The following is a 15966-nucleotide window of genomic DNA, read 5'->3' as shown; positions in this document are numbered from 1 at the left end:
CAAAAGCAAGAAGCATCAGAAACCGGTACGGATTAAAACCAAGCGAAGAAACAGGGCCTGTCGACCTTAAACTAATTTGTGGTTCCCTCGAAATGTGGATAAATAAGGGGAGACAGCCTTGTTTTGGCACATGTAAGCCTGCCTTTGACATGTCGCGTTAAACTCGTAAAGATAGGCGCTAGCTATAACCCTGTTTCTCTATGCTGGGTGAGAAGATTGAAACTAATAGGTGCCAAAGAACCTATTGCTATCGAAAATGAATCTAAGGAATAAGGGTAAAGAACACGTCAAACAACCCACCTGTCTTTTTGACATCAATCAACTAAGCATTGGAAGGGAGTGGTAAGTGCTGTGCCAGTCTGAATGTAAAGGTGGTTGCTTTAGCAAACAATGCGGGGGGGCATCTACTGCATCAGTACCAGTGTTAACTGGTAACAAACAGGGTGGTTCATTTGACAATCTAAAAAAAGCTGTATGCTCCCTCGAGGTCGAGGGCCTCCATGGTAGAATCAGTACTGACGAGCTCATCTCGCTTGCTTTTATTAGTGACTACTGGCGAGTCTGCTCGGTACGCTTGGTGTGAATGGGCTAGCTAGTGCTGCTTGAGAACAGTTCTGAAATCAGTTCAATCTTTCTCTTTTTTTTTCACGCAAAGTGGAAGGGAAAAGGTATTGATGAGCAAAGGCAAAATGGAAAAGCATCCAAGAATACGGAACGCAGCAAGGTAGTAGTACGTTTCAAGTGCCTGATGACAGACATCTTTTACGTCCAGGGAGCGGGTGGCATTTGTTTTTTTTTTTTTTGATCTATCTCACAGTGATGGAACGAACCCACATGGGTGTGGAGCAGACAAAGGGCATGTTTGGTTCCCTGCCTAACTTGTCACACTTTGCCTAACTTTTCTGCCTAAGGTTAGTTCTTCAATTTGAACGACTAACCTTAGACAAAGTGTGGCGTAGTTAGGCACAAACCAAACATGCCCAAAGTAATGCATGATTTGGCAATCATGGGTGGCTGTGGCTCTCTCTCTATCTCTGTTTACTGCAGTGCAGAGCCATCCATCGTGGAGAGAAAACTCTGGTTCATAGAGAAAAAGGGGTCGCAATTCCTGAGCTCTGTTGGGAGGGAAGGGATTCAGTTCAGTACAGCAATAGGCTGAAACATGCAAGGGATTCAATGCATGAGCCATGTTGTTGTTGTTGTTTTTTTTTTTTTTTTTTTTTGCTGCTGCATTGGTCCTGCTTTGACTAGCATACGTCAGATGATCAGAAAGACTGGACCGGGGACAGAAACGAGAAAGCTGTGAAGAAAAACAATAGTAATAACCAGGAGCTGGTCAACGTGGGCCAAAAAAATGTACTACCGTGTGGATCCACCAGTTTTTGTGATCAGACGAGGGGCCCAAGACAAAAGTTTACGGGAGAGAGAGAGAGGGAGAGGGAGATCGCGGACCGGAACGAACAAGATTGGCATTGGCAGTACTATTCGTTATCCTGCTGAAGCACATGGTTGGTTGCCTTGGGTCCAAGAAGCCAGAGAGACGGAGAGCCATTAAACAAATTCACGCTGTCACATGCGTGTAACGTGCACGCGCATGCATCCCAGCAAGCAATCTGTGTGGTGTGAGTGTCTGTCACCTACCCTACCCTGCTCGACAAGGCAATCTGAAAATGCTCTCCGCAATCTCCACCTCCGCAATCTCCACCTCCCTACTAGTAGTACTCTTCGGTGCAGTCCGCATCCCCACATCTGACCGACTCTCAAAGTTCACAGCTCCAATCCTGGTGCAAGCGCACAGTAGCGGAGCAAGATGCGGGGAGGAGACCGGCCATCGGCGTCGCTCCAGCTCCTCTCGCTGGGCCTCGTGCTCCTCTACTTCTTCACCTCAGGTGAGCTCGGCTCGACTCCATCTATCATTATGAGATAGATAGATAGATCATTGCGCTCAAGCAGAACCACCACGCCGTTCGTCTGAAAAGAATGGGCCACCATCTCTCTCTCTCTCTCTCGGGTGTTTTGCAGGCAGCACCGTTGGTCTCGTGGAGGGACAGGTACGGCCTTTGGCTCTTGACGCTCTATCTATCTATGTATGTATGCCCGCCAACTCGCAAATGAATGAATACTTAAGTACTGATCTGGTTGGACTTGGTTGCCAACGACGAGCTGCAGAAGACGTGGTGCATCGCGAAGCCGTCGGCGTCGAACGAGATCCTGGCGCAGAACCTGGACTACGCGTGCTCCCAGGTGAGCTGCGCCGTGATCCAGAAGGGCGGGCCGTGCTACTACCCGGACAGCCCCGTGTCCCGCGCCGCCGTCGCCATGAACCTCTACTACGCCTACAGCGGCAGGCACCCCTGGAACTGCTACTTCAACAACTCCGCGCTCGTCGTGCAGTCCGACCCAAGTAAGTACCCCCATTCATTCTCTCTAATAAGCTCTCAGATCCTTCGTCCGTCCATCTGTCTTCTCATCGAATGCCGCTTCCCTCTCGTTTCGCACAGGCTATGGCTCCTGCACATACTACTGAGGAGGAGTGTGAGGAGGAGTGGAGAGACGAGGAGAGGAGAGAGATCCATTCGTGCCTGGCGGTGGCGGCTCCACTGCATCTGTATGCAGAGTCTTGGTTTTCTAGTCTCGACTGCCAATTTACCAAATGCACATTGTTGTGTTGTGTTGTGTTGTGTAGCCGTGCTGCAGCTGACATTTCGCAGCGAACTCGTGGATACTCCGTTTCGCATTCATGTGCTTTGAAGTACATTGCAGCGGCGCTGCACAAATTTCCCCCCTTGTTTTTCTCGCCACTTGCGTTCAAACGTTGGAATCGATGGATCTGATCTGCCTGCGTGTGATTTGTTCATTCCAGCGGCCGTAGAAACAAAACAACACAAACGATCTACGATCCACTCTCATTCTCGTCTCGTACTCGTTCACCGTGACCTACCTAAACGCGTCGCCGCCAGAAAAACTAAAAGCAACCCCCAACCCACGCGGCGCGGCGCCGCCCGACACCACCGCTCCGGTCCCCGGCGACGGCACGATGCGGCGGCAGCCTTTCTCGCGGCACGCCGGCTTCTTCTCCTGCCTCCAGCGGGTGGGCCCCGAACCGTTTTCCCCTCCTCCTCTTCTCTTCTCTCATCGCAGACAAAGCCGCCGCCCTCCCTCGGCCCTGACGCCGGTAGCTCTCTTCGTCTGCGCTCCTCCAGGTGGAAGACCGGCTGGCGTCGGAGTCGGAGCAGCAACATCAGGAGCAGAAGGAGAGCCCGCCGCCGCCAGCTACAGCAAAGGCAACGGCAACGACGCGCCAAACCGAGGCGTCGCCATTCTCGGACACCATGACCGCCTCCCCACTCCTCTTCCTCGACCCAGCAGCACCCGCACCAGCGCCCGGCAGCAGCAGCGGCCCGGCGCTGGACTTCCTCACCGCCGCCACCCAGGAGGGCAAGCACATCCAACAGGAAGACGACGACAACGATGGCGGCGGCGACGGCGATGAGGAGGACATCGCGCGGCTCATGGAGCTGCTCGGCCTGTCATCCGGCGGCGGTGGCAGCAGCCGCCGCGACGACGACGGAGGCGGGTGCGACTGCAGCGGCGCCGACGGGTTCCTGGCCAAGGTCGTGGGCGTGGTCGGCCCCAAGTGCGACAGGGAGAAGGGGAGGCTGGACGCCTGGATCCGCCATTACCACCGTGGGGGAGGCAGGGAGCCCGCGAGGCTGGCGCACCTGCTGCTCGCCAGGGCTGCCGCCGACACGGCAGCCGTTGCGTTCCCGGCCAGCGTGAAGGACTTCTTGGACCACGATCCGCCACGGCAGTTGACGGACGAGTCGGAGTGGAGTGATGCAAACGGAGACAATAATAGAGATTGACAGACATGTTTTCTGGAACTGATTGAAAAGGCAGGCAATAATAGAGATTGACAGACATGTTACTGTTCGCATTTTTGTGCACAAAGGTGGAGACATTCAAATAATAGGTCGGCGAAATGTAACTGAACGCACGAACAGGGAGGCAAAATATATGCAATGTGGTGTTAAGCAAGTCCAAACAGTACTTTATTAGAACGCGAGCAATGTAAACAGTACTTCACATCCCGCTGATCGATAATTATAGCAAACAGAACGGTATTACCAAGCAACAAACAAAAGGACATCGAGCAGTTTTCCTTTTTACTCGCGGAATACGATAAAAAAATAGTAGGGAGAGCAGCCGCGCGCGGATCCTTTTTCCTCGGCAGAACAGCAAAGCTCACAGCTTCGATATGAGGCTATTCTGGATGGCCTTGGGCGACTCGGCTTCCTTGACATCCGCATCGGACGAGCTGGGAGGCACGTCGACCGCAGGCGAGCAGTTGAAGAATCCATGTGGCTGCAGGGCAGAAACATCATTAGCCATTAGAAACGACCAAAGTTAGGCTAACCATCTCTTTGCGAAGAAGCAACAAAGGGTCCCGATGGTTCACTGCCTATGACAGGATATACTGAAAAAAAAAAAGTAAAGCTGATACCATGAGCATGAAGCCTATGTGCTCCACCGGCATGACTGGCCAATCTTCTAGCCTGGGGATATGGGTGAGCCCGAACACGTACCTGCAGATGCAGAACAAGGTTTTATCAGTTTTTGTAAGATGTAATCTGAACAGCAGTTCCAAATTCTTCATAACAGCAAATGGTCTGTTATGAAGTACCAGAGAACAATGTCGGTTTCCTCCAGAGGCCTATCATTCTTGACCCATGTTGGCAGACCCTCATGGATGCGAGGATTCTGGTTGGGAAACTCCCCTCCAGGGAACATCTCGCCACGCTTGTATTGAGTGACCCAGAGGTTGTGCTTCAAGAACCCAGCCCTCCTCAGAAATTTCGCCTCAGGCAGAGCCAAAGGCAGGCAGTTCGAACCAGGTACGAGCCTGTAGCCAGTTGGCTGCCCCGTCCGATTCACAGTTCGTGTGTTGCGTACCTGAAAGGAATGCAAAGTAAAATGAGCTGGCAGGATAGCGCACACATTAAATTTATTTTGGCTGTATTTGTGATTTGTCTTCTCACGACATCTATTAAGGACATGGTGTTTGGGATGGCTCCAGATTCCAGATCCAGAGTGGAGCTATAATTTAAATTTAAATAGTTTTTAAAAATATTTTTAAATCTAAATAATAAACAAAATGACTTGTTTAAATGTCTTTTAAAAGTTTATAACTCTAGCTCCACTATTTTCTAGAGAACCTAACGACATGTTCCACCAACTACATCAACTTTTATAGAGTTGGATCAGTCCTAAACATGGCTTGGTTGAGACAAGATCATTAGTGATACAAATACTAACGAACATGCAAAGGACAAAAGAAAAATGCATCCGTTGTCACAACTCAAAAGAGAGCAGCTAAGTCAGTTATTGCCATCGTTATTGAATTGCATAAGCATAAAGATAATGAACAGGTATTAAATGCATAATGTAATGGTACAACAGTACTGGTAGGAATAACAAAAGGTTAAAACAAGAAAAACAGCTCTTACAATCCAGTGGCGGGCAGATGAAGGGTCGCAATCACGCATTGCTTGCAACTCAGATTTGAGCAACTTCTCTTCAGCATAGAAAGCATTATTATGCACATTATGTGTGCCTGCACTTTCCACTTTAACATTAACCTCAACCACCTGCACGAAAAATGATCAATCACAATGGCTTCAATATGGAATACAGGGATCTCCATTGGATGAAGACAGATTGATATCATGCAATGTGCAGTGGTAATTACTTTTACACACTTAAGGTCTACAAAGCATACACTTATGGCCTAGGAAGGGGCAAATTGAGGCAAACCTTTTCCCAGCAACAGGTCTGCCCTTCGTGTATCTAATGTAAATATATAATTGAATTTTGTGTGGTCCCATTCAGATTGCAAACGATTTTTGTGAGCGATTTGATTGATTAAAAAAAAGGTGCAAATAGATGGCAACCCCCAACCTGGTTATGAGCTTCATTAGGTTTGCAATCAACAGCCATGTCCATACGGGCAACAAAGAAATGCTGATGAACTGGTGCATACAGACCAGGGGCAATAGTTGTGCCATATTTCCTCGATTCCCCAGGCATCAAGGCCCCTAAACTGAGAATTCCAGTAAGCTTTACTTCTGCCTCTATTTTCCCATCCTGCAACCAAGAGGATCAACAAATAATTACAAAACTTTGAAGCTTCAGAAAATTATTTCCTCTTAGTCCCCGTTTGGATCCTTAGAATTGAATTCCATTCTAATAATCCTAATTTAGGCATAGAACAATTAAGCTAATATGGTATACATAATTTAATCGTATATTAATGTTGGCCATATGTGGAAGATATTTATATGTTAAATTTCTACTATAGAGTAGTGAGCCGAATAGCGTGTTATAAGTTGCAGAGTAGAAAATAGAAATATATACATAAAATCAATTTCTACACATCATCCTATGAGCGTGTTATAGGCTTATATCTATAAGTTGGGAAAGTGGTGGAATGTCAAATTCCAAACCAAATAACCTACTCTATTGAGTAAATTTCAATTCCTTTGAAATGAAGTAACATTTTTAAGAAAAATGTGCTTAGACATGATCGCGGAAAAAGCTTCAGAAATTTTTAAGAACATTTAATCACTAAAACCCATCAGTGAGCGGTAATCAACTTGTATAGATAATATATATATTGGGTATTGTAGGTAAATGGTACTTACTTTGTAACATTATAAGAGGAAATGAAATATTACCTGATAGAAGTGCCAGTAAAAACCATACTCATAGTTTGCAACTGTACAGATAAATGAAACAGTGAGCCTCCTTGACCGCCTTACTTCTGCTAAACCAGTTCTCCAGTCTTGATGTTTCCAAAGGATCCCATGATCCTCCTCATGCAAACAAACACAGTTCTCAATTGTCTCCACACCACCAGTGAAGTTTGTGAAATGTGCATCAAAATATTTTATGTAGCCCAAGCAATCGCATCCCTGCACAAAAAGGTTAAAGAGCATAGTCAAATCAAAGAAAAATTTTGAACGTCAAAGTATACACATCAAGAACTGAATAAAATAACCTTCTTAAGAGAATGAGCATTTTTTCCAAGTCCATCTTCTCCAGCATCAAATGCATTCTTGCGATAATGTGGTTCACTTGGATCTCCATAAGGAACAACCATCTCAACAAAGCTCAGCCTATGTGCTATAGGTCTACGTCCACGGCTACCATCAACATAAGCAACAGAATAGATAACCAAACCCTCTTTGGGGGTGAAGCCAATACGGAAGTTCCACTGCCATAACCATTAAGTGTTATTTATTTCAGAAGACATTATGTTAATACTAGCACTGCAGTTCAACAAACAATTACCTTCTGCCATTCCACAAAATAGCCATTAATTCGAAAACTTGGACCCTCAGGCTGATTGATGATAAGTGGTTTTACATCACTTCGATCAACACCTCCTCTTGTCTCCCCAGGAGTATAGTTTCTCAAATGATCTGGAGGGGGTAGAGGAACCAACTTCCTATCTTCAAACTCTATCACAGCATTATTCTGCATATCAACAACAACATGGATTCCTTCTACAGGACGAGCATAACCATTCTCCATGGGGCTATCACTCTCAGTTCTGCAAAATATCAAAGGCTTGCCAAGTCTGCGACTAGGAGCATCAGCTTCGCTGTAGTAGCCAGCACACCTGACAATTTAATAACTTTCCTTTCAATTTACAAATATGATGATGCAAGTTGAAACATAGCAAAATAGGAAAATTTTAGCCCAAGAAAGCCCTTATATATAAATTACCAAGCATCCACCATAACAAGATCCATGTCATCCACACCTCTTCTCTTCATAGCTTCAATAAATGGAGGATAACTTTTGACAGTAGCCTCACATTCAGCATACTCCATAGCATCCTGTCAAAGATAAAAAAAAATAAATAGCAGATAAAATTTTAAAATAGTTGAGTAACACGATCCATGCCATCCACACCACTTCTCATAGCTTCCATAAATTCAACTAGCTCGGTAACATGAATGTTTGAAAAAACAAACAGATACCATAGTGAAATAATAATAGACCATTACATACATTTACATGAACCAAGTCATCAGCAGATTGAGACAAATAGTCACAAGGCATGAAGAATTCTGAACAAAATCAGTCAACATACCATGGCAGGTTGAACATCCGGAATAACTTCAGATGATATCACCTTCCCTCTGTGATGTCCACCCCTAGTAGCGGCATGCACTTCAGATAGTTCCACTATCCAAATACTTGTCTCATTTGATTGTTTGTTATAGACAACAAGTCTGGCCCTCCTAGGAGGTAGCCTGCTTGGAATAACAGCAGAACCTTTGCTTCTAGGGAGCAGTGATGGTTGGAAAGGTGGAAAGAAGTAGGCGTCGGCCAGTGCCACAACATTCTTTTCTGGCTCCAACAGCACAGCTTCAACAAAGCGCATGCTGTCTCTTTCCTACGACCATAGAACTTTTATTGTCAACTTCTTATTTTCAAGATTGCATGGAAAAGCCTACGTATAAATTATGTTGGCATACCTCAGGAGATCTTCCAGCAACTCTTACAGTTGCTACAGCAACTGCAATTTCAGCAGCAGATAATGGGTCCAAAGGGTGACACCTCTGGGCTCTTGTCATTATTGGTATCCCTGCATTTTTTTCTCAAGATAAACAGTAGTTCAGTTAACACATGGTACACATTTCAAATAGTATGTGTCTATCTAGGTTATAGGCTGTTGAAAATGGTAAATACAGAGAACCATGTCAAGCAGGCTTGTCCACTTTTGGTGATGACCAATAAGGAAGAATATGAGGCAGGTGATGCATAATGAACTTCTTACACAAACACCTTTAATACACATGGACCAATCACAAAGAACCATGAATAGAATGAGAATTTTAGCATAGGTCAAGCTTTCAAAATAGATAATTTGGCACATGCTTATCAGGGGTCAGACGAGGTACCAACTAATAGACATATATTGTTGTTCACCTCTCTCTACAGCAATAGATAAGAAACGGTAATAGCGTTGACCATGCAGTATAAATGAAAGTCTTAAAAATGAAATAATTGGTATTTGCCACTCAAAACATTGCATCCTTTTATAATTAGCATTGTATCTATAAATTGCGGGTTCATCTAAGTCTAAAATATGGGTCTGATGGCAATTTTGTGAAATCCTTTTGTTGTAATGGCAAATATCCAATTCTCACTTAAAAATATTGTGTAACCAAAGTACCAAACCAACAGTGCCCATGTCCTGGCTCTAGGCATCTAACTTATGTCCTTTTTTCAGTTCACAGCAACGACAAAATCACCAACACTATGACCTCATTAGATTAGGCACATAGTATCAACCATTGCTCATACTTCACTTCTTCATAATAAAGTTGATGGTCAACAGGAATAAAAATCTAGTGGTTTATAAATGTAAAATGGTTATTTTCACAGAAACATGTCACATCATTTAAAAGGTACTATTCAGACAGTTTTTTGTGAAAAAAAAATCATTTATACTTTCCACGTTTGTAAAAAAAACTGTTACACTTTCTACAGAAAGTACATCTGCTCATAAGAGAATATCAAAAAGGATCTCTCAAATCCTTAATTATATTTTTGGTTCATACTTGACACAAAAGTTAAGGTTGATATAATGTCATTTTCCTGTTACATATAGAAAAACAACATCGAAGTCAGCATCACCTCGAGCATCCTGTGAACCTTACAGGGGTAGCAGCATGCAGACAGGCTAGACAACAATACAGGGGAAACTAGCGTGCACCTCATCAATTCAGAATCCCCGAAAACGCTACTACGAACACAATGAGACGAGCTCACAGCGCACCATGTGAACTGGGTGAAACAGCATGCTACGCCAGCTAAGCTAGTGGCGAATGCCAAAAACTCTGTTGACATATATATATGATCCAAAAAAGAACTTAAAAACATACAGCATATGCGTCCGTCGGCAAGCTGACATCATTTATCCAGGTTGGGAGATTTTGATCACTTACCTACCGGAAAGGCGGAAACCTCGTCATATGCGGAAGTAAAAAACAAGTTGATCACTACAACTAGTGATCAAAGAGAGAGGAAAAATTGGAGCACCAAACTGTTGCACAGTTATGAACGGTAGGCTACAAAGCGTGACTATATTTTTATATTTGTGACAGCTAAGACCGACTAGTATGGCTCCGTGGTCTTAGACATCACATCAAACCCGTGCTCCAATCATCACTTAACCTGTTAGCCAGTCAGAGTAAACCACAATTTGCCTCTACAAGATATAATTTTCCACGCGCCCAGATTTCAAGACCTACTAATATGTACAATCTGGTCGTATGCACACGAGAACTACTCCTATATTGTTGGTGCAAATATCATCCACGTATCTGAACCTGGCAGATCCTACAAGCTAATCTGCATCCTCTGCTTTGCATGCGCACGAAACGATGGACTGCTACCAGATTGCGTTTCCACAATCAACATCTAAGCTCACCAAAAATCGTGATCGGCAGAAACACCCATCATGGCATGCCTCACCTAATTTAAGATCCATGCACGGCAGGGAACTCCCGTAACATTAGTCGTGACTCAATCAATAGATTCCAAGGAGATGGAGGGAGGTAGCGGCGATTACGGGCGGCTACCTTTGGAGGATGCCTTCGCGGTGGTGGGCTGGACCGCGGCGATCTCCTCGATCACGGCGCCGCTTGAGCCAGCAGCCGACGCAGAAACGCGCTCACCGCCTCCCGCGGCGAGGGCGACGACCTTGCCGACCGGGGACGCGGCGATCGCGCGCATGGGGACGACTGGGGCGCCAGCGACACGCGCGGGCGCATCGCGGCAGCATACCGACGCCTTTTCCTTAGCTGCGGCCATTGGAGCGGGTTCGCGAGCTGACCGTGTCCGTAGTCTCCTCCTCCGCCTCCGCCTCGCCGGCTCCCACGATCTGACATACAGCACAGGCCTCCGCCTCCCGCGCCTTCTGCCCCCTCCCCTCACAGCAGCCTCCTCGTCGCCGGGGACCCTCGCGCGTACGGATCGGGGCTAGGGTTCCGGGAACCCTAGGCAAGGGAGCGGGGTTCTCTCCGTCCGCGAGGAGCCGCCGAGGGAGGCAGGGAGGGAGGGGGGAGGGAAACGGCAGCCGGTGGGAGACGGGGGTTTGGAATGGTGGGGGTGGTGGCGTTGGCGAGACTGGGAGGGAGAGTAGTGTTGGGTTGTGTGCTGCCTGCTGCGTCGAGTGATTTGGAGAGCGATGCGTCGGGGCCTCACGTGGATTTTATAGAAAGGCAGGGGAAAGGCGCTGTGGATGGGCTGGATTGTTCTGTTTTTTTTTTTTGCGTTTTCATTTTTCTATTCTTGTTGCGATTAGGTTATCGCTTTTGCATTAAGGCGACGGGTACTAATTGGCCTGGAAAATTCTGGAATCTACTCCGATTTTGTGTTTGTGTATGTATAATGGGATAAAAAATCATTTCACAAATGTTTCTATCTCTCTTTATTTTATTTTCATCAACCTTTTTCATTTCCTTTATTTTTTTATTAAACTATTTTAGAACCATCGAAGTAAATAATTATTAAATTTTAGATTATACAAAAAAAGGTTTTGGTCTAGATCTATCATTTCACAATTCTTTCTATCTCTCTTGTTATTTTCTTTCATCACAACTTTTTTATTTTTTTAAAAACTTTCTGGGTTCAACTACTTTAGAACCGAGGAAACATACACTTCGATTAGGTGTCTATTAATAAATTTCAGATTCTACAAATAGCATTTTGGTCTATATTCTTTCTCATATGATACAGTAGCTTATCTTGCTCAATAAAAAGCAGGCTCGGTTTAAACCTTCTCCTCAAAACATTTTTACCCCCAAAAAAAAGAAACTAGCTTGAATTAGTTGAAACTGTTTTCATGTAACATTTTCTGGTAGATGTCGTTGTAAAATGATGTTGAAGTACGGAATCCCATCTCGCACACAACAAGCCATAAATCTACATGACATTGCAGTCAAGGTGCGCCTATCACAAAATCGTACATTAAGCTCTCTTATTACATTATGGACCTACTAATAAAAATGTGATAGGAGGCTTGTTGTGGTACTCGTAAAAAAATGTGACCATTTACTTGATTAGAGTGGATGGCCAAAATCACCTATTTACTTCCTAGGATAGCTGAAATATATATTTATTGAATTGTAATTTGTGTAAACTTAAGTATAAAATTATTTCTTTAGATCTAGTTGATGCGTGCACGATTTACTTAACTGTGGTAAAATCTTTTTATTTGTACAACTTTAGTTATGACATAATTTAATTAACATAAGCTATATGTGTCATACGTACACATTTGGTTTAAAGAAACACAACAAATAACATAATTATTAATAAATATTTTAGTGGTTTACTAATGTATCAAACATAATCAAAACTATACCTACGTACATGGTATTTAATTATCTGTAGAAATAAGTTAAAATCTATAAAAAGAAATTAAAGAAAGATTACAAGTGTACAACCATAAAAGAAGGAAGGAGACACGCCAGGTGAAAAAGGGTGTGCATGGAAAGAAGGTGCCCTCGCTCGTTGTCTCCTGTGTGACGTGGGGATCTGACAATGTTTCGTTTCTCTTTTCCTGTATTAGTTAAATGATTAATTTCAAAATAAAAGGTAAAAAAATCAACGGCTCATATTTTTTAGGCATTACCTCCTAGTAAGTAAAAAGGGGTAGAGCAGCATTATCCATGTGACAGAAATTACTCCATTGTTAACACCACGTGAAACTCAGGTAGCAGCTCACATGTTGCGGTGCATTTTTTTTCTACTCTAAAACATGTCATTAGTCATTACACTCTTTTTTATGTGTTTTTTCAAAAAAAAACGTATGTCATCAGCTAAGATGTGGCAGTGCATTTTTTCGACTCTAAAACATATGACATTACACTCTTTTTTATATGTATTTTTAAATGCATGCCAAAGTAGTGACAGATTTACTGTTATCTTAAAATACAAAATAATATTTTATACGATCATATATATAAAAATCTGGTTGTAGACCATATTAGCAAAGATGGCTCCGCATACACGCTATTTTGATTTCTCTTTTTTTTCTCAAGAAGTCGAAAAACCAATAGTACTGGTCATGCTCAGTTGTCCATGCACCAGAAGGCACTTTTGTCTGTCCTGCTTGTCACATATACGAGGAGAATATTTCGGCATGGCAGCGCAGCAGGCATCGTATCATGGGCTATGATCCTAAAAAAATGAACTGCTCATTGCTCAAACGTATATTTTTTTATCGCGGAATTACAGCAGCTAGTGGTTAAAATATGATTGTTGTCGGCGCATGCGAGTGTGGCACCTGTGAATGATCGAGAGCGGGCACTGGGCACACAAGCTCATCGACACGGACCGGGTTCGAGTAGATCATTTCCAAGAACTCTCCAGAAAATAATTTCTGAAAATCAGTTTTAAGAAATATCTTAAAAATTAGTGGATATATTTTAATCCTTTCACAGATTCCTTAAAACAGTAGATCGTTTCTCGGAAGAAAAAAAACCTTATTTATAGCTACAAATGAGAGAGTTTTAAAAGCTATGAAAAGGTTAGGAATATTTTAGGAGAACTGTTGGAGACACGTTTTGTATGTTCTCCCCAAAAACTTGATTTATGGGAGACTTCTGCAGAGCTCTCAGATATGCTCTTATCATCCCAGAGAAAAAATAAATATAATCTGTGATTCTGCATCAGATCTGCTTATTCTCTCAGGTACGAGTAGCCTTTAGGGGCCGTTTGTCTTTCTCGGGAATGGAGTTATGGAATAATTTATAGCCTATTTATTTCTCTAATTTATATAAGTTTTGATCACCTTAAACGATTTTATGTCCATTTCTGGACAACCGAACACACACTTACACAAACTCGGTCCGTTTACTCCCTACCTGCCATTGATTCACTCCCTACCTACTTTTAGTTTGGTTTCACAATTTTCATCTAAATACACACAATTTCATACTTAACTAGTACAGAGTACGTATGTTGCGACGCCACACAATCATATTTAATGCATATAAAAATAAATTTAATATTGGAATAAACATATGGTCCACATATTAGATATTACACCTTATCTGAGCCAAAAGGTTGAGAAAGTTATGGGTCCAATAGGAGTCTAACCCCTTTTATAGGGTTTAGGGTTTAGAGTTTAGGCCGACGCATGTGAAGTAGTCGGTCTAGGGCCAACGCATGGTGTCGGCAATGATCTTCGCCGACACCATAAGCTCTAAGTAGTCATGATCAACCATGTTTGGTGATTTCTCTAATATTAGCCCATTAGGAGTTGGAGAACCGGTCACCTATGAAGATCTTGATGAGTCTCATAAGAAGGCTTATGATGAAATTGTCAATGATTAACTAAGCTCATCGACTCTCTCGAGTGCACTTGCAAGGAGCATATCATGCTTGAGTATTACCCATTGAAAGGAGATATTGACGACATTAACTTAGCTATTCCCTCTAAGCAACACACCTAAGCTGTGAGAAAGGAGATCCATAATATTGTGGCACATATTATGATTCACCAGCAGGAAAACTCTTCTCAACTCTACAAAGAATATGAGTGATGAGGACATGACCTCCATTAATATAATAGTGCTTGGAGAATCATGTGGAGGTCAAAGAGATCAGCAAGGATGCCCAAATCGAGGAGGTTCAAAGCTTATCTGGTTCGAGTCACCAAGGTGGAGACTCAAATCAAGTCCATGTCATCTTGTAGTTCAAGAGCAGCACACATAAAAAATTGACACATATGTATATGGACTCCATTTTCGATGATCCACATAAGCATGGAAATATACTTTGATAAGCTAACAAATGGATTTAGTTTGACATTAAAATTCATTCTAAGTCAATGAGAACCATCGAAACCAGTAAACATCTAGAATCTATCATGGTGTGTGTGGCATCATCTTTTGGTCTGTTGGGCCTTGTATCATCTTAGAACCCATTAGGGGCACACTCAGGGGAATGATGCCTAAGGCCCTATAATTAGCCACCACCGATCTTATTAGGGTTAGGGTTTGATTGCATTTTTTCCCTCATGAAACATGCATTATTTGCCACACTTGTATCGTCGAGATTGATTGTTGTTAACTAAGTGCCCTACTTTTGATCTTGTCAGACTATGTTGACCAGTTCTTTGAACATATTGTCAACTCATATACTTCCTACATACTTGTAATTTCATTTTTCATATATCTTATTTTTGCCTATGTTCTCGTCTCACTTGTAGGGAAGCCTTTTCGGCAAGGTCAATCACATTGTGCTTGGTTAATAACCAATAAAGTAGTGGTGTACAATTGTGTGTTCTAAATTATACTTGGTTTGAAGCCTATACCGCGAATATCGAGTTCTCCATTAATCGAAGGTACCATATCTATTAGAAGATCAAAACATGTCTATATCAAGTGGTATTGGATCTCGAGTTGGTATATATTTTTCCCCCTTTAGAACAATAGTATATTCAGAGTTGAGGGTGTTTTAGACTATTTGTACCGTAGTTTGTACTGCTAGAGCCAAATACGATACAATTGAAGCGGTATGGAGAGAGAGAGAAATCAGATTAACGGCATGTATAGGCGATCAAAATTTTAATATCTTATATAAAATCATAGTTTTTTATAATGGCACATAGGAAAGCCTCTGCCCATTTCTAAAGTGGCTGCAGTTCAACCTTAATTATGACCAATGGAAGTGTTATACGCCTCCCAATAATGTTGATTGAGTGGAAATTTAGAAGCCAAATGGGATCCGCCTTTTGTATGAGTGGGAATAGATGAACACACGGACAGCGACCCATATAATAATGTACTAGTCTAATTCAATTTTTTTTATTAGACAAAGGAGGAAATCGAAAACAAAATGGCAAGGATATACCTTCTCCACTCTCTAGTCTAGTAA

The 15966-nt window shown here is 43.0% G+C and overlaps 3 protein-coding genes across 8 annotated transcripts; 2 read left to right on the top strand and 1 right to left on the bottom strand.

Annotated features, from left to right (window-relative positions):
• The first annotated feature begins 1603 nt into the window (after window positions 1-1603).
• LOC100194159 (uncharacterized) lies at window positions 1604-2834 on the top strand. 6 transcript variants are annotated; one of them, XM_008669047.4, is made up of 4 exons: window positions 1616-1889; window positions 2023-2087; window positions 2170-2404; window positions 2502-2829. In XM_008669047.4, exons 1-4 carry the CDS (start codon window positions 1811-1813, stop codon window positions 2525-2527), a joined length of 405 nt encoding a protein of 134 aa, XP_008667269.1. In that variant the 5' UTR covers window positions 1616-1810; the 3' UTR covers window positions 2528-2829. The 6 variants fall into 6 exon arrangements, with proteins under 6 accessions (XP_008667268.1, XP_008667269.1, XP_008667266.1 ...); NM_001357859.1 differs by having other exon boundaries at window positions 1629-1889; window positions 2023-2051; window positions 2502-2797; XM_008669046.3 differs by lacking the exon at window positions 2023-2087 and having other exon boundaries at window positions 1604-1889.
• A 74-nt stretch (window positions 2835-2908) lies between these two features.
• Window positions 2909-4036, top strand: LOC100274944 (uncharacterized). Its single transcript, NM_001322245.1, is given in 2 exon segments — window positions 2909-3091; window positions 3204-4036. Coding segments are annotated over 2 exon segments (717 nt in total). The 5' UTR covers window positions 2909-3037; the 3' UTR covers window positions 3867-4036.
• Window positions 4031-11129, bottom strand: LOC100383438 (uncharacterized). Its single transcript, NM_001362084.1, has 12 exons — window positions 10659-11129; window positions 8547-8656; window positions 8159-8464; window positions 7789-7901; window positions 7351-7681; window positions 7058-7273; window positions 6735-6971; window positions 5959-6144; window positions 5508-5648; window positions 4685-4953; window positions 4505-4586; window positions 4031-4365 (listed from the first exon to the last, which is right to left on the bottom strand). The coding sequence occupies exons 1-12, from the start codon at window positions 10888-10890 to the stop codon at window positions 4246-4248; spliced, it is 2343 nt and encodes a 780-aa protein (NP_001349013.1). The 5' UTR covers window positions 10891-11129; the 3' UTR covers window positions 4031-4245.
• Between the last annotated feature and the right edge of the window lie 4837 nt (window positions 11130-15966).

The sequence above is a fragment of the Zea mays genome, chromosome 2 (assembly GCF_902167145.1).
Source record: "Zea mays cultivar B73 chromosome 2, Zm-B73-REFERENCE-NAM-5.0, whole genome shotgun sequence".
Classification (NCBI taxonomy): Eukaryota; Viridiplantae; Streptophyta; class Magnoliopsida; order Poales; family Poaceae; genus Zea; species Zea mays.
Note: the sequence above shows the minus strand (reverse complement) of the source record. Positions and strands in the feature narration are given on the sequence as shown.